Here is a 24,929-nt window from a genome sequence, read left to right on the forward strand (position 1 = left end):
ATACCTTAAAGCGCACCCGGAAGGCCACTGGTAACCAATGCAGCTCGCGCAGCAGCGGTGTCACATGGGAGCGACGAGTCCCTCCCAACACCGCCCGCGCGGCCGCATTTTGGACCATTTGAAGCCTCCGGGTGCTCCTCAAAGGGAGCCCCATGTAGAGGGCATTACAGTAGTCCAGGCGGGAGGTGACAAGAGCATGCTTGGAGGAAGTGGTATTTCACTGCAGATATTTCAGTGCACCATTGTTTTTACTTTGTCGTGCAGTTGTTTGTAGTCAGTCTGTGTGTTCTTCTTGCAGCAGTTAACCTGGTGATCTGCTGTTTCTTCAGCTTCTTCATAGAGGTGGTATTTGTTGCCTGTTGCTGTCATCTCAATTGTGGCCTTGTGTGCATTTGTTCTTAAGGCTTAGTCTTGTGCAGCCCAAATTGACCCCTCTGACTCTTTCTTCAACTTTTGTGCTCTTAGCCATTACCAGGTCTTGTTGGTAACTGCTTTAGGTAATATTTGTTTAATTTATGGTAAAAATGGGGAGAAAAGGTATTTAAAAAAATTAAATGTAATCTGCAGTGAAAGAGGTAAAGTAGGAAGTAAAATAGTCTATTCCATTTTAAAGCAGAATGTCAACTAAATTAATGCCAAAACTCAAGTGTCATTCTTCATTAAATCTTTATTTCTTGAAAAACATCTACATTTAAAAAAAATATCAAACAACAATGGTTATTACATTCTAAATGTATGCTTCAGGTGTGTAAGCATTTCCCACTAGTTGGAATAATGATGGTTTGTCTTTATATTAAAACATGAATGGAAATATATGTTTAAACTGCAATTTGCATTTAACTCCAAATCTAATAGACCTCAGACAGTAGGTTATTCTGTCTTGGATGATAGTTAAGGATATTAGATTGGGGTAGAGTATTCTAAACTGAGGTTGAAAGAACATAGGATTTTAATATTGCTCACTGGCGATAATTACAACATTGAAAGAAATGATTATGAGGACCCAAAGAGAATGAAATCACAATGTGTCTAGTCTCAAATTTTAAAGTGGGGATAAGTAGTGGCTTGTGGGCTATTAATCCAGAAAGATCAGGCAGAGTATGTACTTTCCAAGTCTCTTTGATTAAACTGTCATCCATGGGGATCAAAGAAGAATGTCTTCTTTGTTACATCACCCCAGAGACCCATCTGTTTCCACCCTGATGATATTCCAAAAGCCCTTGAAAACGTGGTGTAATCCCAGACCTTGGGGCAGGGTGGGTTTAAAGCCCCTGTAAGTTGTCTCTTCGGTGTGCTTTGCATTTTTTTTCTGAATGTGCATGATTCTTTTTCTCTATTTTATATTTCTTTAAAGTGTAAACCATCCAGAGTGATCAGGTTGTTTAAATTTAACAAAATGAAAGCAAAGAAATGAATAAATAAATATCTTGCAACATGGGGGAGTGAAGGAAGAAAGTGGGCATATTGAATTAAGGAATCAATATGAAACCAACTGGAAAGAATTTACTACAAAAAAACAATTGGACATGAAGCGCTCTAGGGAATCTTAGTCCAGTGACTGTCTCTTGGCCCAGTTCAGGGGTAGGCAACCTTGGCTCTTTTATGACTCATGGACTTCAACTCCCAGAATTCCTGAGCCAGCATAGCTAGCTCAGGAATTCTGGGAGTTGAAGTCCATGAGTCATAAAAGAGCCAAGGTTGCCTAGCCCTGGCCCAGTTTATCCATCAGGATTCTAGTGAGGATAATGTCTCCTTTCCTTATGAAAAGCAGAATAATAAAGTCTTCCTTGGCCAGAAGAAAAGAATAACAGGTGGCCCTTGATTTACAACTGGTTGCTTAGTGACCATTCAAAGTTATGGTGGACCCTGAAAAAGCTCTTATGACCTGGATTTGAAGTTCCAATGTCCAGGGTCACTTTGTGGTCATATGACTGCATTTTGGGCTCTTGGTAAGTGATCCACATTTATGGCGGTTTGCAGCGTCCTACAGTCATGTGATTGCAATTTAAAACTTCTTTCCAGAAACTGGCATTTACTTCCAGTTTCCGGAAAAAAAGCTCCGTGACAAATAATGGACTCGCTTAGCAACCACTGTGTTCATTTAACAACTGCTGCATTTGCTTAACAACCACCTCAAAAAAATGTCGTAAAATCATGTGCAGTCACATGATGACCTGTTTTATGATCATCACAACATAGAACTAAAATTGTGGGCTTAATCACAGTCATAAGTGAAGGACTACCTGTATAGGTTATTATATTGTAGTAAAGGTCTGTTCCTAGCAGAAGTTATTATCTGAGAAATCATCTCTTATTCTTTGTCTTTGAGCAGGTGACTTATATTGTCTCATTTTATCTGGGCCTTACTATGGTGGTGCTGGTTAATGAGAGACTACAGAGAATGATCAGGGTTGTACACTAGTAGGGGCATGCAAAACCTGTTCATTTGCAAGCTCTTCTATATGTAGCCCAGTAGGTTTTAGTAGTTTGTATTCAGATAAAACATACATGTTGGTCCAAGTTCAGAATAACCCATGGCCTTTTAATTCTGGAGATGAATGAAAACAATTGTTCTGATTCGGGAAAGAGATTGGGATTAAACTTTGAAAGACCAAGGTTACTGCAAGGCTGCTTTTGGAAAATGTAAAGGAATGAATGTCAGCAGCTCTCTGATGTTCACTGTTAATTTGTTTTGGTAGATGAAGTCTTCCAGAATAACTTTTATTGCTTGGCTGCTCGCCTGCCTTTCTGATCAATCAGCTGGTTACCCAAATGGAAAAGTATACGAATCCTGTGACTCCATGTTGCCTTTTCATGGGGAATCGCCTCAGAAATTTCCCAAGCACACCATTGAGGTGAATGTGACAGAATTTAAGCCAGGAGATTGTGTGAAAGGTATGAATTTTTGCCACGGCGCCTCTTATGGTGCTAACATCATCTTCTCATGTTTTTGTGCTTGTTATATGTTCGTAGTCCTCTACATATGTTTAATTTAGTGGCGTTCAAAGTTATAGTGGCATTAAAAAGTGACTTATAACCATTTTTCACACTTATCACCATTGCAGTATCCTCAAAGTGACTTATAACCATTTTTCACACTTATCACCATTGCAGTATCCTCAGATGCTTGCCAAATGACTCATGTTTATGATGATTGGCTGTGTCTCTGGGTCATGTGATCCCCTTTTGTGACCTTCTGACAAAGTCAATGGGGAAGCTGGCTTCACTTAACAGCCAAGTTACTAACTTAACAACTGCAGTGATTCATTTAATAACTGTGGCAAGCAAACTTGTAAAATGGGTCAAAATTCATTTAACAAATGTCTCCCTTAGCAACAGAAATTTTGGGCTCAATTTTGGTCGTAAGTCTCGTGGACTAAGTATACTTTTTTAATATGAACATTTATATATTTACTTTTTTAATTATGCTGCATGCTGCACATAGATTATTATTTTATTTTATTTATTTTATTTTATTTTATTTTTTATTTTTTATTTTATTTTTTATTTTATTTTTTAATTTATTTTTTATTTTATTTTATTTATTTTATTTTTTATTTTATTTTATTTATTTTATTTTATTTATTTATTTATTTTATTTTATTTATTTTATTTATTTTATTTATTTTATTTATTTTATTTATTTTATTTGTAGGATGGACAGCCATTCAAATTTGACAAATATTTTTTTTTCTTCACTGCTGTCTCCTTCAGAGATGTAGTTGAAATGCTGGTTATAGGTTAGCTTTCCCTAGTGAGTTGGAATGACTTATTGGGCCCAGTTTGAGTTCCTAATGCAAGAGTATAAACTATAAACAACATTCATAATAGGTTCTACTGTTTTTTCCACTCTTAAAAGATGGATTGTTTCCAGAGGAAGCCTAGGATAACTAAGTCACTTTTACTTTCTTGGCACATAAATTTTTCAAAGAGTGTTTTCTGAATTACCATGCTACCATTCTAGGCAGCTGCCATCTTGTCTATCTTAATTCAGGTTCTGTAACTGAAGTTTGTTTCAGATTATAGTGTCTGGTTTTTAAATAAATAAATAAATAAATAAATAAAAGGGTGACTATATAACATTCAAATGATGTGGTAAACATAAAATGACAAGGTAACATTGTTCCAGGTTTTACATTGTATTTTAAATATATTCTAGTTGTATTATAATTCCCATAGCTAGCATAGCCATTGAAGAGAATTCTGTGAGTTGAAGTCCACACATACCTACTTGGCAGTTGACAAGTTTACGAAATGCAGGATTTGAGGCCTGCTCCTGTTGCCAGAATAAACTGAGATTTCATCTCCATTCCTTTTCTCAAATTCTTGATTTTAGTTAGTTTTTCTGGGCCTACGTTTGAAGGCTTTTTGCTACAAGCTCGCAATGCTGACCGCTTGGAAGACCCGGCCATTGGTTCTTTTGCATTAGCTGATCGGAGAAGATCTCAGCTCCTTAAATGTGGACACGTAAAGGTAGGGAAATCTTGAAAATGCTTCTGCCAGCCAATTTTGACTAGATTTTGAGCAGTAAATAATGTAGGAAGCACTCTTAACACTCTTGCTTTAAATTACTCTTTTATATTTGCATCAGTTTTATATTGGAATTAATCAACACTAACAATGCTTTAGTAATAATTTTTCCTTTATAGATTATGTTTAAATATTAGGGTTCCCTCTACTGGTTATCTGATGCAGAATAAGTTAGTAGCTGTTAGCAGACCGTATTGCCATGCTTTTATATATCCTTCCCTATATGCTTTTTTAAAAATATCAGTTAACTTTTCAGAATACCTCTGCATTTTTCTGATGGACATATTCAAATTCTAGAGCAATGTGCAAAATGGATAATATTGATGGATTTCTTGTGGGTTCAGATAATAACAAATAAATCCTCAAGTTGCTGAAATTTTAAATAGATGGTAGGCAGTCCCTTCTTTGGGATATTAAAATGAAACATGATTTGCTGCTTCCTCAATTTGCCTCTTAGTAACACAACTCTTTGTAGGAATGGCCTGCCTGAGAATATGTAGGCTAGAGGCTATAATATGAAAATATAATAAAATAGTAAAAGCATCTTCAAATAAAAGAACCATTAAAAGGAAATATTAAAATATGTAACAGTAGAGAGCCACTGAAATCTTTAAAATTAAAAGCTGAGGTAAATCATTTGAGAACATAATCCATTTTTAGGCAGAATAAAACTCCTGATGCATAAATTCATTGCCTTAAATGGTTTATGATGTAGGAACTCAGACTGCCTTTCATATGGGATTGCTCATACATTAATCCTAGTTGTTCCAGTAAAGTTGTTTGGCACTGCAATAATTGGATTTACATCATGATAAGTGGTTTGTTAGGTTTCTGCTAATGGCTGTCTATTTTATTTTAAGCTGTGCCTGTCACAATTGGGTTTATGTATAATACTAAACAATAAACTCTGGTTTTAAACTGTAAAGTTGCATTCATACAACATACTAAGTTTATGGCTTAGTATTTGTGAACCAGTTATCATGAATTATTAGATTGAAGTCTAGTATGCTTTATAAACCTAATTATTGAGTTGGTTCATACATTTACTAAGTGATATATTTTGCTTCCTGACTTGATGCATTGTTGGCACTCAAGTGGTTATGGCTTATTCAGAAAGCCATTGTTAATATAATGGCTTGATAAAGTGCCATGTATGAATCCAGCCATTATATAATGCTAAAATGGGGCTTCTGTATTTTGTAGAACTCAGCTGTTAGTCACACCAGTAAATCTAAGAAAAACCATATGGATGCTTATTGGATTGCTCCTAGAGATGCACCAAAGAAAATACAATTTCTGTAAGTGTAATAAAATATTTTTCCTCTTTGGCTGTATTCCTTTAAAAATATGTATGGCCTGTAAAATAATATGCAAATCTCTGAATTGAATATCATGTTGATAAAGTCCTACATAACTTTTCAGTTTTACATATCAATGTTACAAGGAATCCCTGTCTTATTCGTACAAAGCAGCAGGCAATAGCCTCAGCTCAAATTGAACCAAGACTGAACCCTATAGGTTATTGTTTCTCAACCTTTTTTTTTCACCATGGACCCCTTTAAATACCTTTTGTGGCCACAGACCATGGCCACAGACCTCCAAGTCGTAACTCAGAATTTAAATCATAACATTTTTTTCAAGCCTTTGCTTGTGTGTTGCAGCTGCCAAAAAAGCCAACGCAGCCCTAGCCTGCTTTAACACGGATAGAATCAAGATCACGTGAAGTGTTAATACCACTTTATAATGGCTTGGTAAGGCCACACTTGGAATATTGCATCCAGCTTTGGTCACCACAATGTAAAAAAGATGTTGAGACTGTGGAAAGAGTACAGAGAAGAGCAACAAAGATGATTAGGGGACTGGAGGCTAAAACATATAAATAACAGTTGCTGGAATTGGGTATATTTAATTTAATGAAAGGAAGGGCTAGGGGTGACATAATAGTGTTCTAATATCTAAGGCAGTGATGGCGAACCTTTTAGACACCGAGTGCTCAAAAACCACTCCGCCCCCTGCCCCGCCCACTCTGCCCTGCCCCGCTCCCCGCAGGGCCACCTACTGCCTCCATGGCCTGCTGCGGCAGATTGCCCAGGCAGCCCTGCAGCATCATGGCGGCCATGCAGCAGATGATGCTGCGGGGCACGGGGTGGAGTCTTGTACCTGCTGCCCAGCTGCCATGTCCTTGGCTGCGCTTCTCCGTACGGGCCACAACCGGGGGAGGCTCTCCGGGGGAGCTGCTGGTGAGGGGGCCATTGGGGGAGGCAGGGCTGGGGCGACGGTGCGCATGCCCATAGAGAGGGCTCTGAGTGCCGCCTTTGGCACACGTGCCATAGGTTTGCCACCACTGATCTAAGATGTTGCCACAGAGAAGAGGGAGTCAACCCATCCTCCAAAGCACCTGAAAGCAGGATAAAAAACAATGGATGGAAACTAATCAAGGAGAGAAGCAACCTAGAACTAAGGAGAAATTTCCTGACAGTTAGAAGAATTAATCAGTGGAACAACTTGTTTCCAGAAGTTGTGAATGCTCCAACACTGGATGTTTTTAAGAGGAGATTGGACAACCATTTGTCTGAAATGGTATAGGGTTTCCTGCCTGAGCAGGGAGTTGGACTAGAAGACCTCCAATGTCCCTTCCCATTCTGTTATTCTGTATTCTGATGTTGCCAAAGTCTGCAGACCACAGGTTGAGAACCACTGCTCCTAGGTAATTAAGAGCTGTCTCAGAGCTTTTATTTAGTCTGAAGACTAGTATAAATAGTATGTAGATATCAGGAAAATTTTTTTCATTAGTTTAGCTGCTCTGTAGATTGATCACCTGCAATACACTTAAAAAAACTCAAAATATTTGCAGAATAAATACCACAAAGATTGGATATGGTCTCTTCCTTTAACAATTATTATAAATCTGTATAAATACTTGGGTCTTTTGCCTCTGTCAGATATTGGGTATGGTTAATCCTCCTACCGCTTTTTAATTAGGAATTAAAATTTAAATAACCCAGGAATGGGTAGCCTTCTTAGAGGAATAAATGCTGAATTTTCTGCGTTAATTTAGATGGAAGTTTGGTGGGATTTTTTTTTTAAAAGTTATTGTACGTCTGTGTTAGGGTATCTTTACAGTTCAAATTGTAACTAACAGGTTTTGTCTCTTCACAGACTCACAGTTGTACAAAAATTCAGTATCTATTGGGTAAAAATTCCTGGTCCTAAGATTTCTCAGCCTAGTATACTTCCTTCGACATCAATAATGCCTTCTAATTGGGCCATTCCAACATCCTTGCCTGTCTCTTCCCTAAGCCAACCAGTAAGTAATAATGAGCTAATGGATTGTTATTATTGTTATTGCTGCATTTTCTTACACACATAGCAAAACACCTAAAGTATTGCTAATGTATTGAGGTGTCTATACATTCCATGAATAAATATTTGTGCAAAATCTTATTTGCTTTATCATAAGCATTCTCTATATCAGTGTTTCTTAAAATGCTTTTCTCAGGATTACTTCCCACTTTTAAAAATTATGGAACTCTCTTGGATTCTTGTTTCTTTTCTTAATAAATATTTTTATTAAAAGAAGATTTTACAAACAAAGTTTAAAAGCTACTGAAACATAGAAGAAGAAATAGAAAAAGATTATAAAAGGGTAAAAATAAAAATGAATAACAAAAAAGCATGAAAGAAAAATAGCTAAAAAAATGACTTCGAAACTTCTTTGTAGCAGTTACAAATATAACAATTACTGGTTGGAAGGTATAATTTTTATCTTGGCTCCAAAATGTTTGGAATGGAGAGAATTTCTTAAACCCTTTTGGGTCAAGATTCAGAGTGGTTAGGAGGCATACAATATTTAATGTATCTTGATAAATTATACGCCCTTCCTGGAAGAATGGCTTTAAGGGGTGATGTTTGGGGATCCTATCTCAGTATTTTAATTGTGATTTTGTATTTGCCCAAACTTTGAACTGCAGCATACAACTTTTTAATATAAGTAAATGAATAAAACTGGGAGAGACTGTCTAGAGCTTTGGCATGTTTAGATGTTTTTATTATGAAGATTTTGCATTTTTATTAGATACTGCAATTTTTACATTTAACTTGATTTACAAATGTCGGGTACTCACTCAGCTGCACCCAGAGCAGCACTTACACCCAATAAATAAGTTAATGGAAAAAATGCAGCTCAGCATATTCAATCTAGTCAAGGTTACAAATTCCTCAAAGGTTCAGATCTGCACTTTGGAGCATTCCTTGTTTAAGCCTGAATTTGCTCAGCTTTCAGTAACAGCTAGAAGTATACTTACATGCTAAATCTAGTGCGTAACTGCATGCATTCCTAGAGATATTGGATCTGGCCATAGCAATGCATGCCTTAATTATGTCCTGCTTGAATTACTGTATTACTGTAGTGCATTCTGTATGGGGCTCCCTTTAGAAAGTTGGAAAGTTCATTGATGTGGCCATTGATCTGTTTCTGGATACAATTCAAAATGCTGTCTAGAGCCCATAATAGCATATGTCATATGCAAACAGGTTCTTTGCAAAATGACATGTTTCCAGATGGGGCTGACAGGAGTTCAGGGCTTTGGGGAAGGGTCTTCTCTCTTTCCTGCCATAATAAGAGATCAATATGACAGGAATTTAAGAGAGATGCTGCTCCAAGGCTATAAGCTTCCCTACCAAAAGAGGTCTGTTTGTTTTCATCTCTCCTATAAGTAAGTCTGAAGGCATACAAAAAATAAAAATAAAACAGCCTTTATTAAACATATATAAAGATTTTGATTGGACAGATTTTGCTCAAATGATGTATTACTTTGAATTGCAAATTGTAACTTAATTATATTAATTATATTGTTGGCCATATCCAGTAACATTTTATTGGACTATCAACATGTGCACTTACAGGCACTTTCCAGCAGTGATGCCATAATATTGATTCCTCTTCATAAAATGATTAGGACAGTTATTTACATCTTATACTTCTCAGTTTATCATTTATTAGTTATACATTTAAAAATTCTAGAGTTTTCCATTTATATTCAGTTACTTAAAATTTTATATGGTTGCTCACCTTATATAAAACAACCCTAGGTGGCTAACAACCAAGTATACAAATAACAAAAAAATACAACAAAATTAAAATTCTAACCTGTCATCGGGTACTTTTAACACTGCATCTCAAGAACAGAAATGCTGAATTTATCTCCCATCCTAGCTCAACACCTGAGAGAAAAGCCAGGTCTTAACAACCTTCTGGAAGGCAGAGATTGTAGGGACCCTCCATAACTCAAGGGGAGATTGTCTGATATATGAGGTGCCGCTACAGAAAGAGCTAGTTTTTAGGTCCCACCAGATGGCAACATTTAAAAAGTGGACCTGGGGCACACTCATCCTTATCCAATATGGAGGGAGGGTTAGATGTCATTGAGAAGAGGAAATATCTTAAATTACACGGTCTGTACCATGCAGGGCTTTAAAGGTAAAAACTATCACCTTATATTGCACCCCAAAATAAACTGAAAGCCAGTGCAGCTCTCGCACAGCAGTAGTGTAACACAGGCAAAATATGGAGCATTCAGAACTGCACACACTGCTACATACAGGACCGGTTGAAGTTTCCAGGTGGTCTTTAAGCATATGTCCATATAGAGTGGTTCAAATGTTGTGGTTTAAATGGGAAGTGATTAAGGTGTGGGTTAGGTATTGACTCTGTCTGTCTGTCTGTCTGTCTGTCTGTCTGTCTGTCTGTCTGTCTGTCCATCTATCTATCTAAATTTATATGGCAAGATGATTGTTATGGCTGACTAATTTTTTCCTTTGAAAAAATAATTTCTTTTAGACTTTTTGCAGAATGAAAAAAATTCTGTCCTCTTAAAAAAATGCCCCCCTGTGCATTTTTAACCTGTATAGAGTTAGTAATTACTAGAGCACTTTGCGTTGATTTAAAAAGCCTTTAATTGTTCTATAGAATGAATGTATCTATATTGTACAATTAAGTGTCTGACTAGGATAAGACTGTAATTGTAGTGTGCATCCTAAATTATAGACTTCTATTGCTGTGATGTCAAGTATCTGGCTTCAACAGAATTGTGGATTTGAGGCTTAGAGCATAATAATTACCAGAAAAATGAACTTTTAAAAATACTTTAATATGAAAAGAAATGAATTGAAATAACAAAACAAAACTGATTAAATTACATATAAAAAGATAAAAGATGTTATTTTTCAAAATATAATTTTATATTAACATTTTTTAAAAGAAAGATTAAAAACTAATACAAACTAACAAAGCTAAAAGTGCAACAAAAAAGAAAGAAAAATAGAAAAGAAAAAAGATATAAAGTAGTACTTTCTAATTATAAGTACTAATATAATATAATATTACAATATGTAAGTATAATAAATGTTATCAGTACAGTTACAAATTTACCTCTATGGTTATAGCATAACTCTTCTTTCTATAATTTAATTAATTAAACCTTAAATTATAAGCTTTTTATTGTTTTATGCAAAAAGCCCATAAGGGGTTTCTAGACAGCAATAAATAGGTTCTGTTTTTCCTTGTTTCATATTCGAGTCAGTTTAGCTATCTCAACAAGTTCCATCATCTTTACCAACCATTCCTCTATTGTGGGTAAAATGCTGAATCTTTCCATCTTTGTGCATACAATAATCTTGCAGCAATTATCTTGTATAAGAACAAAGTCCTGATTGGGATTTGTCCTTCAATCCCAAAAGAAAAACCTCTGGTCTCAATTGTATATTAATTATTAAAACTACTGAATCGGTGTGTGTATTTGAAATTTTCTAACTATTTTGTGGGGTGCTGAATAGAATAATAGAATAGAACAGAACAGAACAGAACAGAACAGAATAGAAGAATAGAATAGAATAGAATAGAATAGCTTTAATCAGCATATATTAAAATGAAATTTCGTTGCATTCAACTCTCAAAGGGTAACCACCTCCAATATACACTACATAATCATGACAAAAGATTATGCATATACCCACATACACACACATATATGACACAGAGAAACAACACAGTCTAGTATGGATGTGCTCTCCTCATACGACGCAGGAAATGCAGACACTGGTTTGCACACTTCACTAAAGAGGATGTATGAAGAGACCAGGTCAGATTGTTAGATATCTGCATCCCCAGATTCTTAATACTGCTGACCACCTCTACAGCTGCAGCCTTGATACAAAGTGGAGTGTGACTATGCCGGTTCTTTCTAAAATTATTAACATTCAGAACCAGGTTATTTTTATTGCACCAGTCCACCAGAGCCTTTACTTCCTCTCTATAAGCATCTTCATTATCGTCCTGGATAAGACCCACCACTGCGGTATCACCCGTGTACTTCACAATATGATTCAAATTTCAACAAAAGTTTATACATTTTAGCAATTACACGTTCATCATCTGTATGCAATTCTATTTCAAATTCAGTCTTACAAAACCATAAACTTATTTATCTACTTTAAATCTTTCCATTAGTTGTAAGTAAGAAAACCATTGACAACTGTATCCCTCTGCCACCAGTTGTTCTCTTTATTTTATTTTACTTCCCCCGTAACAAAATTCTAGTATCACATGATTAGTTAGGCATTTGTATTTGCCTGTTATTTCTCATCTATAAAATGGTTCTTCTGCCTAGAGCCACAAAGGTATTTTTGGCCACAATTTTTAATCAATAGATAGAACTTTATTGTTGTGGGAAATGTATTTCCCTTAAATCCTATAACTGAATTATTGATGCTCTGAAAATTCCCTATTTCTCAAGCAGTGGTATGTGGAGAAATACAACTTTGCTTCTTGTCTCCTTAGTTCAATTCTTCAGAATGTGGAGATCGCAAGTTCTGTGTGAGAAATCCAACACACTGTGACCCTAAAGCCAACAATTGCTTCTTTGTCTCCTTCAAGCAAGATAATGACTCAGTATGGATTGAAATGAGCGGTCCCAGTGAAGGCTATATTGCCTTTGCATTATCTCATGATCAATGGATGGTTAGTAAGTCCTCTGACCTCTGGAAAAATGGTAGCACCTTTTGAGGCTACTCCAATGGTCATTTATTATGGTTTTAACATGGGTAATTTCTACAAAATACATGAGCAAAAAGGTGGTGTTCATTAAAATCTTTCCTATATAATTTTGTTTATTGAACTGCCCGTGATATGTAATGGCTTTCTGAAATAGCTTGTAGCAGTCGTTAGATATTTTAGGCAGGGATAGTAAAAAGGTTGTCCATGGGTAGCACAGGATCTATTCTAGTTGCATTTTGTCCAAGTTAAATGAACACGTTCATTTAACTTGTGTCAAAATCCTGTGCAATCACGAAGTCTCAGATTCTAGCATTCTTACTGGAAATCTTGCAGTGAGTTTTGATATTTGAAAATATGGGAAAGAGGGAATTCCCAGGCAATTATGGGAGGTCATGTATTAACATGCAAGGTCTGAGAAAATTCTTAACCCTTGATAATAGGATAAATGTTGCATAATTTCTGGCATACTCCCTTTTTTTATTGGACCAGTGGTACGTATTTAATTAAGGCTAATTTCTTCTGAATTTGTCCCTAAATTATTTTAATGAATCCCTGCATTATGTTCTACCCGATTTTTCAGCCACCTGTATTTGTCCTTTAAGGTGGAATGCAATGATTCCCATAGCCTTGGGTCTACTTAATAAAACCTCAGTGAGATGTATTTCTAGCTCATCCTTCTCCAACCTTCCAGATTAATTTACAATTAGCAATGCTTGTAGATGAATGTACAATTCTCATGGTTCTCAAAATTCAAGCCTTTTTTAAAATCATACTTGCACAATGCTGTTATGAAGGTCACAAGAAATGCTATATTGCCACAAGTGATAAGCAGCACTGTTTTTTTAAAAAATGTATGGCTCTGGGTAGAAAGAAATAAAAAAAAAGATTACCAATTTATGAAAAGACTAAACTACAGCTAGCATGTTAAGTGCATGCCTAATGTGTAACATGTTTAGAGGATACCACTTGGGGAGTCTGCATTAAATTATTAACCTACTCAAGAGTTTTTCCATAGATATTGATTGATTGATAGATTATAGATTTAAAATAGAGTAGAAATGTATTTTTTGGAGTAATATTCTTGTTTTTAGGAAGGATAGCTATTTTGTAATGGAAGGAGAATAAGAGGGATTTTTGATAAAAGAAGAAATGATATTAATAAATGAGTTACTGATTACGTTACGGAAAAAAGGGAAAGGAGAGACACCCGAAGTGTTAATAATATGTTTATCTAAACCAAATTGGAATATGGCAATTGTAAATAGTAAAGCTCAAAACAGGATTTGGATTTATAGAGATGAAATGTTATTGATGGTTGTTTTGATTGATTGAACTTTATTGAAAAATACATTAATTTGAATATATTATATTATTTGAGGGAATAGAGAGGGAGTCTTTAATGATTTAATCTGAGTTATATATGTATGATTTTGCTTTTGGATAATTGATTACCCTGTCACCCCGTTGTTTCTCAAGCACATTGTTGTAAAAATAAAAAATCAATAAAACTTGTTTTTTTTAAAAAAAATTATTAACCTACTCTAAATTTGAATATGGACCATATAGACTTGTCAAGTAAAATGAAAAAATAGTTTAATAATCTCTCTTATTTCCAGGGTGGTGGTGATGATGCATATCTGTGCATTAATAATGATCATTCTGCTGACCTCAAGACAGCTTTCCTGGCTGGGCGATCTTATCCAGAATTTGACTCGAAGGTACCGTTATAATTTCATGTTATTACAGGGTTGAACTCTGAATGATGCTGTTACGAAATATCTTGCACAGTAAAAACATATGTCAGGATAAGTTGTCTCGCTAACAAAATCCACGGAGACTCGTGATTTATGTCCTGTTTTGCCATACAGAATCCGGACCGCTGTATGAAATCTTACATCATGGAAAACAACTGCAAAGTTAAAGAAGCTGTTTAAAAGGGAAACTTTATCCTGTCTCTGACTCTCCTCTGCAGTTATTTTTATGCATTTTGCAGAGTACTATGTAATGGAGAATTCTAAACTTAATATGTCTGTGTACAGTTCTGTGTAATTGTTGTGTTGCTTAACAAAGCAATATATATGGCCTTTCTTCAACTGTTTTTATAAAACGTAGATAGATAAGATTATTATTCTACACACAGATTAGTATATCTCAGAAGAAAAATTACATGCAGTATCAACATTTTAGGCCCCAGTTTGAGCAAGGTGTTTGCATTCAGCTGGCTTTATTTTGCAACAATAAATATTAGACAAACCATTGTTCCATTCTTGAGAAGTCCAGCGTATACCTGCTTTTACTGGTATTGCAGAAAACCTAAGACACTAGATGATAACAGAACTCTAATTTAAGGTTTCAAGTATCTTTTGAATGATTCAATATCGGGGTTCATTTGAAGGATCCAGTTTTTGTTTAATTAGGTGATCAATAGGCTTAGCAAGCCTCGAAGTGGCTGCTGAAAAATGATCACTCTAGTTATATGTTGGCCTTTTAGTTTTCAAGAGGATTGAAGTTTTTATACGTCAGCAGGATGGTGCTGAAGACATTTGAGAAGGTCACTAAACTTTTAATGGGAAGTAGCCATGACTTGCCTTGCTAAATATTTCTTATCTGCTTCATAAAATCCAGCTAAGTAAACTTGTTTGGTTTGGTATGTTCTTTCTTTGATAATGATAACTGCCTGATAAGTTTTGACAGAACCCATCACAATATATGTGTTGGCTTATCTTTTGAGACACAAAAGTTAAATCCGCATTGCCTGTTTTTTTTAGAATGCTTTGGAGAATATATCTTGGAGACTGGCTGATGGCCTTATCCAGTGTTCTTTCAGAAGAAGAATTCACCTTCCAGCTTCTACGGGAAGATATAATCTGGATGCAAACTATTACATATTTCTGGCTGATGGTGAAATCAGTGCAGGTAAAATGCCTGTAGGAAAAAATCTGTCTGAATATTAAATTAAGTTTCACATCAGGCATATTTTTCATGCAAAATTCAAAGCATTACTTGGTCTTCACCTGTTGCCAGCTAATGTTTAGGTTGGAGAAGGAAAAATACTTCTTGATTCATGATGAATCTTTATGGGGTTGTGGAATAGTCTTAATAATATAGGTACAGATAAGGCAACATTTCTCTTCCTTGAATCTTTAACATGCTGGATTTGTACTTTGTAGAGTTATATCATGCTTGCAACTGCCACCAATATGAAACTAAATAAGCCCCTTTCCCCTCCTTATTTCTATTGGTACATATGTGATCTTTCCATTGCAGATTCATGATATGAATAGCAATGGAAATTTATCACAAGACTTCATACTTCATTTTTAAGAAATGTCCAGGCTGTTTGCCCTAGAGATCCTGGTCTATGACTCTCCTCATTCCCAAACAGCATTTTTTTTTAACTGGCAAATTAAGCTGAGAGTTGTAAATTAACACATTTAGAAAATAAATCTTAGCCATAAACGAGATTCATAATTATATTTATATATTATTTCAATTCATATAGCCACTCATTTCAAATAAAGGACTCTGTGTGGTTCACAGCAATTGAAAGCAATATAAAAAACTCCAACCAATAAAAAAAACCCTTAAGTGGTAAGAACAATATGAAAACCATATTCAGTTCATATTCAAGGCATACCAAAATCCATTATCAATAATCAACATAGCCACTGTACAGGCACTATCCATACCCAGTTCCCCAGACTAATAGCAAAACCAAGTCTCTAAGACAGTGGTTCTCAACCTTTTTAATGCCGCGACCCCAACTGGTTGTAAGTCGAGGACTAAACCGGTCATAAGTCGAGGACTACCCAACCGGTCGTAAGTCGAGGACTTTCCCTGCCCAGGAGTGCCGCGCATGCGTGGTTCCGCTCCCTGCGCCGGCCGAGGCGTAGCTGGCAAGCGGCAGAGACGGAGCAGGCCGACCACCAGCTGGCCCAGCCCAAGGGAGGTAAGGCACCCGCCGGAAAAGGGGGAAAAAAATGGCGGACAAAAAAAATGGCAGACAGCCTTGCTTGGCGACCCCCATGAAATGGTCGATCGACCCCAAATGGGGTCCCGACCCACAGGTTGAGAACCACTGCTCTAAGACCCTATGGGATGCCAGTAGGATTGGGACTAACCTGGGGGAATAGCAATAGCAATAGCACTTAGATTTATATACCGCTTTATAGTGCTTTACAGCCCTTTCTAAGCAGTTTACAGAGTCAGTATATTGCCCCTGACTGTTCTGACCCGGCTCCCCAAACACAACAGACCCGTCAAATAATCTCTAGCATTCCTTTTATTTCAGGAATGCCAGCAGTTTCACACAGTCTCCGAACACTCCCTTTTCCCCTGTAGGGGTCTCCCAATACCTAGAGTTACTCTCAGTCTCACCATGCTTGCAGCCCAAAGTCCTTCAAGCAAGCTGGCTATTGTTTAACATAAAACACACCCATGCTCAGAAGGCGCTCCGACTTCCAGCGCCACAGGATCTGCAGAAAAACTGGCAAAATTCCAAGGAGAAGTGTCAGGAGTTCCAAATACAAGTGGCTGACCAGCAGGAAGACGAATAGTTGTCTGCCACACCTATTCGTCTCCGCCCCTGCCTTTTATTCACAACTGAGGATGGGGCTAGGTCAGCAGCAGTGACTCTTCCGCCCCAAAGACCGCCCCATAGCCTCTCGCTGTTCTCCTCAGCTTCCACTGTGCCGGCGGATCAATTACTGGCCCCATGTGATCCTCCTCTCCTGACTCACTTGCCTCAAGGCATGGAGGTCTCAACCTTTCCATCTGAGGGCTGTGGATGGCCCAGGCTCCGCCTCTGTCCCTAGCTGTGACAGCTCCATTCCTTCATTGGAGCTTTCAGATGGCCCTGACGCTGGGCCCGATGCCCATTCCTGTGCTTCCTCATCTGAATTGGTTGTTGAGTCCTCTGGCGGCCAACAGGACACATCAACAATCTGGGTCCTCAATTTACCAACCTGGAAGGATGGAAGGCTGAGCTGGTCAGGATCAAATTCTTGACTGTGGGCAGAGTTTGCCTGCAATACTGCATTCTAACCACTGCGCCACCACGGCTGATGATGTTCTAAGGGTGGAACGCAACAGAAAAGGTCTTTTCCTGGGCCCCATCAGATAGCATTCCTAGTAGCTGCGATGTAGAGCATGCCTTTGTTAGATGTAGACAGTTAGATGTAATGGGTGAGAGACGGTCCTTCAAGTAATCTGCACCATAAAGGATCATCATCAGCATCTTGAATTGAATCCCAAAGTAAACCTGTAACCAATGCAGCTCACAGAGTGGAGATGTAACTTGTGCTGAATGAGGAGCACACAATAACCACTCATGTAGCTGCATTCTGCACTAGCTGAAGCCTCCAATACTTTTCAAGGGCACTGAGTAATCCACATGGGATGTGTGAGTGTGTGAGTGATTGTGAGCAGGGTCTTGCAGGTCAGCAATGGGTAACCAGAATTAAGGGTCCCCAAAACCTAAAGCCGTTAGGTTGGTCCACCCCCTTCAGACATTGAGATAGGACTTCATAGCACCACCTAAATGGCTCACAGCAGAGATAAACGGCATACTGATGATTATGATCTTATTATTGCATACTGTTGTTAATTCTTCCATGACAAAGGATCAATATAGTATCAGCACATGGAATACACTGAAGTGTTAATTTTCACTGAGAAGCATTTTAGGGGTTAGCTTTGGGTAGCAAATTTGGAACTGCATAAAGAAACCAATCTCTGAAGCTAACTGAATCTCTGTTCTGAAGTCTTCACCCATAGAGATAATGTTATTTACTCTTCCTTTGCTGGTAGTGCATAATCTACTATTGTTTCCCCAGGTACAGGTGATACAATCTACAAACACCAGCAACAGCCTCTGATAACAAATGGAAAATATAACATTCTAGGACCATTAAAAGATATTGGAGGATCCCGGTCTCCATACCTGATCAAGATCCATGGCAAGTTTAATGTTTTACAATTTTGTAAAGCACTACAAAATGCGTGTATGGTGCAAAATGGGGGCTCTTGTTGTTCGATGGCTTGGGGTGGGGTTGTATGAAGAGGTCCAGTCGTCATTGCTTAACAAGTCAGATAGCTCAAGATTTGATTATTATTTTATTTTGTCTTCAATTCCAAACGCTTCAGAAAACATTGCAGAGAAAGTTAGGAAAATACTATGGAAATATTATCTTTGGGGCCATTTGGACATCTTGTGGGTATTCAAACTCTGCCAACAAAGTACGGTGCAAAAATTAGCTTGCAGTAGAATAAATAAGGGAGGAAGGACAGTCTAAAATGGCTTGAAAATGCTCTTTTGCTCTTCTTTAATTCTGAAATAAAATGGAAACTTACTTTTATGAGCCAGGGCTTCTCAGCACTGCAACTAAAATCATTAGCAAGTGTCTTGTATCTTTTTCCTTTCAGGTGCACTAATGTTTATTGGATGGATAACTACAGTTAGCATAGGGGTGATCATTGCCCGGTTTTTCAAGTCTGTCTGGCCTCATACTCTACTGTATGGAGAAGAGATTTGGTTTCAGGTGAGAAAAACGAATTGTGGAGTGTCTTTATTCTGTATTGGTGTATACAAAATATGTTTAGCAATGTTTTACTATTTCTTTTTATTCATTTATTTAGAATAGAATAGAGTACAGAGTTGAAAGAGACCTTGGAGGTCTTCTAGTCCAATTCCCTGCTCAGACAGGAAACCCTGTACCATTTCAGATAAATGGCTGTCCAATCTCTTCTTAAAAACTTCCAGTGTTGGAACATTCACAACTTCTGGAAGCAGGTTGTTCCACTGATTAATTGTTCTAACTGTCAGGAAATTTCTCCATAGTTCTAGGTTGCTTTTCTCTTTGATTAGTTTCCATCCATTGCTTCTTGTCCTGCCTTCAAGTGCTTTGGAGAATAGCTTGACTCCCTCTTCTTTGTGGCAGCCCATGAGATATTGGAACACTGCTATCATGTCACCCCTTGTCCTTCTCTTCATTATCTAGACGTACCCAATTCCAGCAACCATTCCTGTTTTAGCCTCCAGTCCGCTGATCATCTTTGTTGCTCTTCTCTGCACTCCCTCTAGAGTCTCAACATCTTTTTTACATTGTGATGACCAAAACTGGATGCAGTATTCCAAATGTGGCCTTACCAAGGCATTATAAAGTGGTATTAACATTTCACGTGATCTTGATTCTATCCCTCTGTTAATGCAGCCTAAAACTGTTTTGGCTTTTTTGGCAGCTACATCACATTGCTAAGCTCATATTTAAGTGATTGTCCACTAGGAATCCAAGATCCCTCTCACAGTTACTACATTCCATTTCTTCAACCATGACAACCCCAGTATCATGGTCTCTGCCATCTTTGGGCAACGATAAACTGAATAGTCTCTTCATGGCTCCCTGCCTTAAGGCTTACTGGTTCCGTAAAGCAGGTTGTGGGTGCGTGCACACACACACACGCGTGCGCGCGCAAAACATCTACCTCCTTGAATTTCACGGGCTGCCTTATTTATTTATTATTTATTCAATTTCTACAGCTGCCTGTAAATGACTCTGGTGACTTACAATTCTAAAACTATAAAAACAGTTAAAACAACTAAAACCAATAAATATTTCCCAAAATAAATATTTTCAGGAGCTGAGATAGTTAATCAACTAAAAATAAAGCTGGGAAATGGGGGCCTTAACACATTCCAAGACCCAGACCTGAGTACATAGCCAAATTTTTAAAGCCTTACAAAAAGCCTTATACAAGAGTTTACTTGTTAATTCTATTCTTGACCAATGAATTTTCTGCCAAACGTTCTTGATAATAGAGTATGTGTAATAGGCTACTCTTTAGCATCTCTTAACATTATTTTTTTAATATAACTTTTATAGATCCATCGTTCCTTGATGATAATAACAATATTGCTCACAAGTGTATCTTTTGTTCTTCCTTTTATATATCGAGGAGGCTGGAATAAAGTAAGTGATGAGATTATTTTGAAATTAACTGCTTAAAATCTAACAAGAACCATTTAAATCTTATTTTAAGGGCTTGGTATTCTGGCCTGATCCCCTTTTTAAAAACAAGATAGTATTCTATAATGACATCGTATTTTTCTCTCCCTGGGTGTATACAATATATGAGTGAGCAAAATTAAATCCAGTGCCAAAGGTCTTGAGATATTTGGCTGCATGAAGGTATATGGCAATATAAGTATTTTGTAGACTTTTGTGTTCGCTTGCAACTTGCTTCAGAGGACCATCATCCTTCATAAAAGCAAGAAAAAAATACATTTATGACTAGAATGCGACTCTGACTTTCAGAATTAGCTCAGAATGGTACTAATATAGTTAAGGTTAGGGAATGAAACAGAAAAATACCTGAATTCTATAGCTCATGCTCTGGCAAAACAAAAACATCTTGTACAATTGTGTTTTGTACAGAGAAACAGTTATGTGTAACCCAAGTTGAATTAGTGTCCTGAAATCAAGCTTATACATGATCTACCTTTAGTATAAAAATGCTAGAAGATTCGAAACACCAGCCTTGTGGTGTATCAAGAACTGTAGACTCCTGAAAAGTTTCCATATTTCTCCAGCATTAGCTATCAAGGATTAGTTTGTAATGTTATATTTTGTGCTTTATTTTTTTAATGATACTCCACAGCAGGGGTCCCCAACCCCCAGTCCATTGACTGTTACTGGGCACGGCATGCCAGAAATCCGGTCGCGCAAACAAAGCCCCATCCGCAGGATGCAGGCAGCATGCGAAATCACGCCCCCTCCGATCCGTGGAAAAAACCTCTCTCCACGGAACCGGTCCTTGGTGCCAAAAGGTTGTGGGCCGCTGGTCTACAGAAAAGCTAACTCCCAATTTCCAAAGAGAGTTTATTGTAACCTTACCCCTAGGATTCTGTTCATGGGAAATTGTCCTTTATAAATTAGCATATCCAAAACTTAATGTTCTATGATAGGTGTGTTGCGAAAAAAATATATGATTGTGCTGCTTGTGAAGTTTGGAACATCCTCCTTCTTGGGATCAAGCTGGTCCCTACCTTCTTTAAATCTTTAAAGACCAAGGGTTGTTATGTGGGGTATTAGAGGTGCTTATGCTGTTTTTATGTTTTTTAGTTTTATTATTATTTGTAAGCTTCCCAGGCTTATGGTTTGTAAGATGTAGGACAGCTATGTGCAGTAAATCTTTTAAATAAACAAAATACATAAAAAGTCTAATTATAACTATCATTCATTTTTTTTAAATATAGCATGCAGGTTTTCACCCCTATTTTGGCTGCACTGTGATGGCTCTGGCACTTTTTCAGCCTCTTATGGCAGCGTTCAGACCCCCTCCACACTCACCAAGGTATTCTGATTTTGTACTGTACTCTTAATTGCTCAAATGTTTCTTAACGAAATTGTTAGTAGGTTATTGGAAGATTTAAATGATCATTTAACTTAGTATCCTTTAAATGCCAAACTGTAGCTTCTAGAATTATCAGCCAGTTTGGACTTGCAGACTGGGCATTACAGGAACTTCTTTTGACACTTGTGGAAGCATCTTATCTGTATCTTTTATCTTAGGAAATTAGCCCCTGAAAACTTGCAAAGATTTTCTGCAGACTCTATTTTTTCCAGATTGTATAAATGTTTAAATGAAAATGCATAATACATTTGTGCTCTCCTTCCTTCCTTCCTTCCTTCCTTCCTTCCTTCCTTCCTTCCTTCCTTCCTTCCTTCCTTCCTTCCTTCCCTCCCTCCCTCCCTCCCTCCCTCCCTCCCTCCATCCCTCCCTTGAAATGAGAAATAAATTCTTCTTTTCTTTCTGGGGACAGAAGGCAGTATTTCAGCTGGTTACATTGGAGTGCTGCCACAACTGCTAGAATATTAGCTGGTGAGTTTCCTGTTTTAATTTTTCAGTGTATAGCTGCATTTCACTTAAGAGGAAAAAGCCACTTTTCTGCTCTCTGTTGACTTCTTGAAATTCCTCTAGTGTAATCTGTTGCTTTCCAGATGCGTCGGACCACTCTCTGACTAATCTCCATTCAGCATAATCTCAGAATTCAGGGAGTTGCATTCAACATATCTAGCAGGCACCGGATTGCAAAATGCTACTGTGGTATGAAATGCATACATGCAGTGGTGGGATTCAACCGGTTCACATTTGTTTGGTATAACTGGTAGCTAATTTTTGGTTGACTTCGGCGAACTGGCTGAAGCCCTAGCTGGTTCTGTTCTGTGCCTTGGAGACCTGGGGGAGGCCTCCCAGGCCCAGAACGGCCCACCGGAAGTGCATGGATGCCACTTCCAGAAGTCCGTTCTGAGCCAGGGAGGCCTCCCAGGCTCAGAATGGACCGTGGGAAGTGTGTGGATGCCGCTTCTGGAATTCCGTTTCTTGGCCTCGGAGGCCCAGACCCAGAATGGACTTCCGGAAGTGAAATCCATGCAGAGAAACAGTTGTTCAGGTATTTGAATTCCACCACTGCATATATGCGATTTTGTTCTTCTGGCTGTAATCCGACTATATCTGTGAAAATATAGTACAATAGTGCATTTAGATAATTTAAAGAATAGGAAGCTAGCAGCCTGCAAAATAAAGCTGCCAGGCAATAATCTTTATTTACAGCAATGCTTCTGGGCCTCACATATACTTTAAAGATATTCTTAGAAAATAAAAATAGCAAAGGCCTGGGACTCGGTGTCTGAGCAGAAATTGGGGTACAGCTCAAATAAATAAATCTGTTCAAGTGTCTCAAACAGAGAAGCCAAAATAGTAGAACATTCCTGGCAGGTTAAATGGGATGGTGGGATCCAGTTTGTGAGAAGGCCCCAAAAAGCTCCCAAGATTTTATGTGGGCTAGGTGGTAAAAAAAATGTTGGTGTTCAGAGCCTATTGATGTAAAGTTCCTCCACAGAAACAAGCAAGTATACTCCAATGCTCCCTAATTCCATCTTTACAAAATATTTGAATGGATATTTTGATCTACAGTATTTATTTTGAATACCTCAGAAAGGAATCTAAATTTGGTCTTGTTCTTAACCAGTGGTAACAATGTTCCTGGGAATGAACTTGCCAGCTCTCAACCTTCCAGATTCATGGGATACCTACGCAATGATTGGATTTGTAGCCTGGCATGTTGGGATTGATGTGCTTCTGGAGTTACATGGCTACTGCCTCATCCGCAAAGGTTTGCACGGAGAATAATCAAGTTGCAAAAGAACTTTTTTTTTGCCCTTTTTTTAAAAAAAATTTGGCAGGGCGGGGTTGGCTTTCTGGAATTCATGATTACTTCATACACTTTTCCCTGTGACACATTCCTATAGAAATCCTAGAAATAATAGGCAGCTCAATATTTTAATCACGAGTGGTACTTTGAGTTTGGTTGCCTTGTAACACAAAGAGTTATGTTTACCGCTTCTTACACTAAAGTACTAAATTGTTAATTTTGGCAAGGTGAGGTTCTGCTGTGCAAAACTTTATGCATATGAACAAAATATCTGTTCTTGATTAGAAACTTGTGTGTTTGCAAAACATAATAATCAAGATGTAAAACTCAAGGGAGGGAATTCCACCAGTTTGTGATGTTGCTATTCAGATAGGCCAGGGGTGGGGAACCTTGGCTCTTTTATGACTTGTGGACTTCAACTCTCAGAATTCCTGAGCCATCATGGCACAGCTTGGAAACCTCTCCCTTTCCCCTCAGCATGGCTGGCTCAGGAATTCTGGGAATTGAAGTCCACGAGCCATAAAAGAGCCAAGGTTCCCCACCCCTGAGATAGACCAAGAGAATTTCATTGATTGGCTTCTATTAACAGAGAAAAATGGCATTTTGGAATCCTGATTGCTTTTCAGTGAGGAGGTGAAAAAGAAATCCGAATTCACCCCTCCTGCTAGAAAACTATAATGCTGTGTCATTTGGACAGCTAGTTACTATACAGAAAATAGCACTGTGCTAACATTCAAAGCATGCCGTACAGAATGCCTTTCATTGACATGCTAAGAAAGGGCAGGTTTCAAGTTGCAGTTAAGCCCACGAGTATTCTTTCTCCTATAGCCATACTTAATAACTGTAATTATGTATCTGTGTGTATGCATGCCCATAGAGACTTATACATGAGGCAATATGCCAGTTTTTCAGATGAAGGCATCCACAGCAAGTATGGCCAGTATTTTATTTTTTTTAGTGCAACAAATGGCAGGAAATTTTTTTTCTTCAAATGCCTTATGTGCATTTTGAAGGGGCAGCTATTGCAAATTGGAATGAAGAAAAAGAGCTATCTGGAAAAGGACTGAAGGGTGGAATTGTCATTATATTTGTCTCTGAAGGCTTTTGTTTGACCTCCTGGATCCCATCCAGTGG

The 24,929-nt window shown here is 37.7% G+C and overlaps 1 protein-coding gene across 1 annotated transcript in view; it reads left to right on the forward strand.

The window, feature by feature from the left end:
- FRRS1 (ferric chelate reductase 1) overlaps positions 1–24,929 on the forward strand; it is a 35,020-nt gene that overhangs the window by 7,601 nt on the left and 2,490 nt on the right. Inside the window, exons 2-14 of the mRNA XM_015819064.2 lie at positions 2,700–2,895; positions 4,337–4,473; positions 5,734–5,828; positions 7,690–7,837; positions 12,368–12,547; positions 14,200–14,301; positions 15,352–15,499; positions 18,418–18,540; positions 19,007–19,122; positions 20,464–20,550; positions 21,837–21,934; positions 22,404–22,462; positions 23,613–23,756. Of these exons, the coding sequence (XP_015674550.1) occupies positions 2,700–2,895; positions 4,337–4,473; positions 5,734–5,828; positions 7,690–7,837; positions 12,368–12,547; positions 14,200–14,301; positions 15,352–15,499; positions 18,418–18,540; positions 19,007–19,122; positions 20,464–20,550; positions 21,837–21,934; positions 22,404–22,462; positions 23,613–23,756 (1,633 nt within the window). The remainder of the gene's footprint in view (positions 1–2,699; positions 2,896–4,336; positions 4,474–5,733; positions 5,829–7,689; positions 7,838–12,367; positions 12,548–14,199; positions 14,302–15,351; positions 15,500–18,417; positions 18,541–19,006; positions 19,123–20,463; positions 20,551–21,836; positions 21,935–22,403; positions 22,463–23,612; positions 23,757–24,929) is intronic.

The sequence above is a fragment of the Protobothrops mucrosquamatus genome, unplaced genomic scaffold (assembly GCF_001527695.2).
Source record: "Protobothrops mucrosquamatus isolate PMUCROS unplaced genomic scaffold, P.Mucros_1.0 scaffold854, whole genome shotgun sequence".
NCBI lineage: Eukaryota > Metazoa > Chordata > Lepidosauria > Squamata > Viperidae > Protobothrops > Protobothrops mucrosquamatus.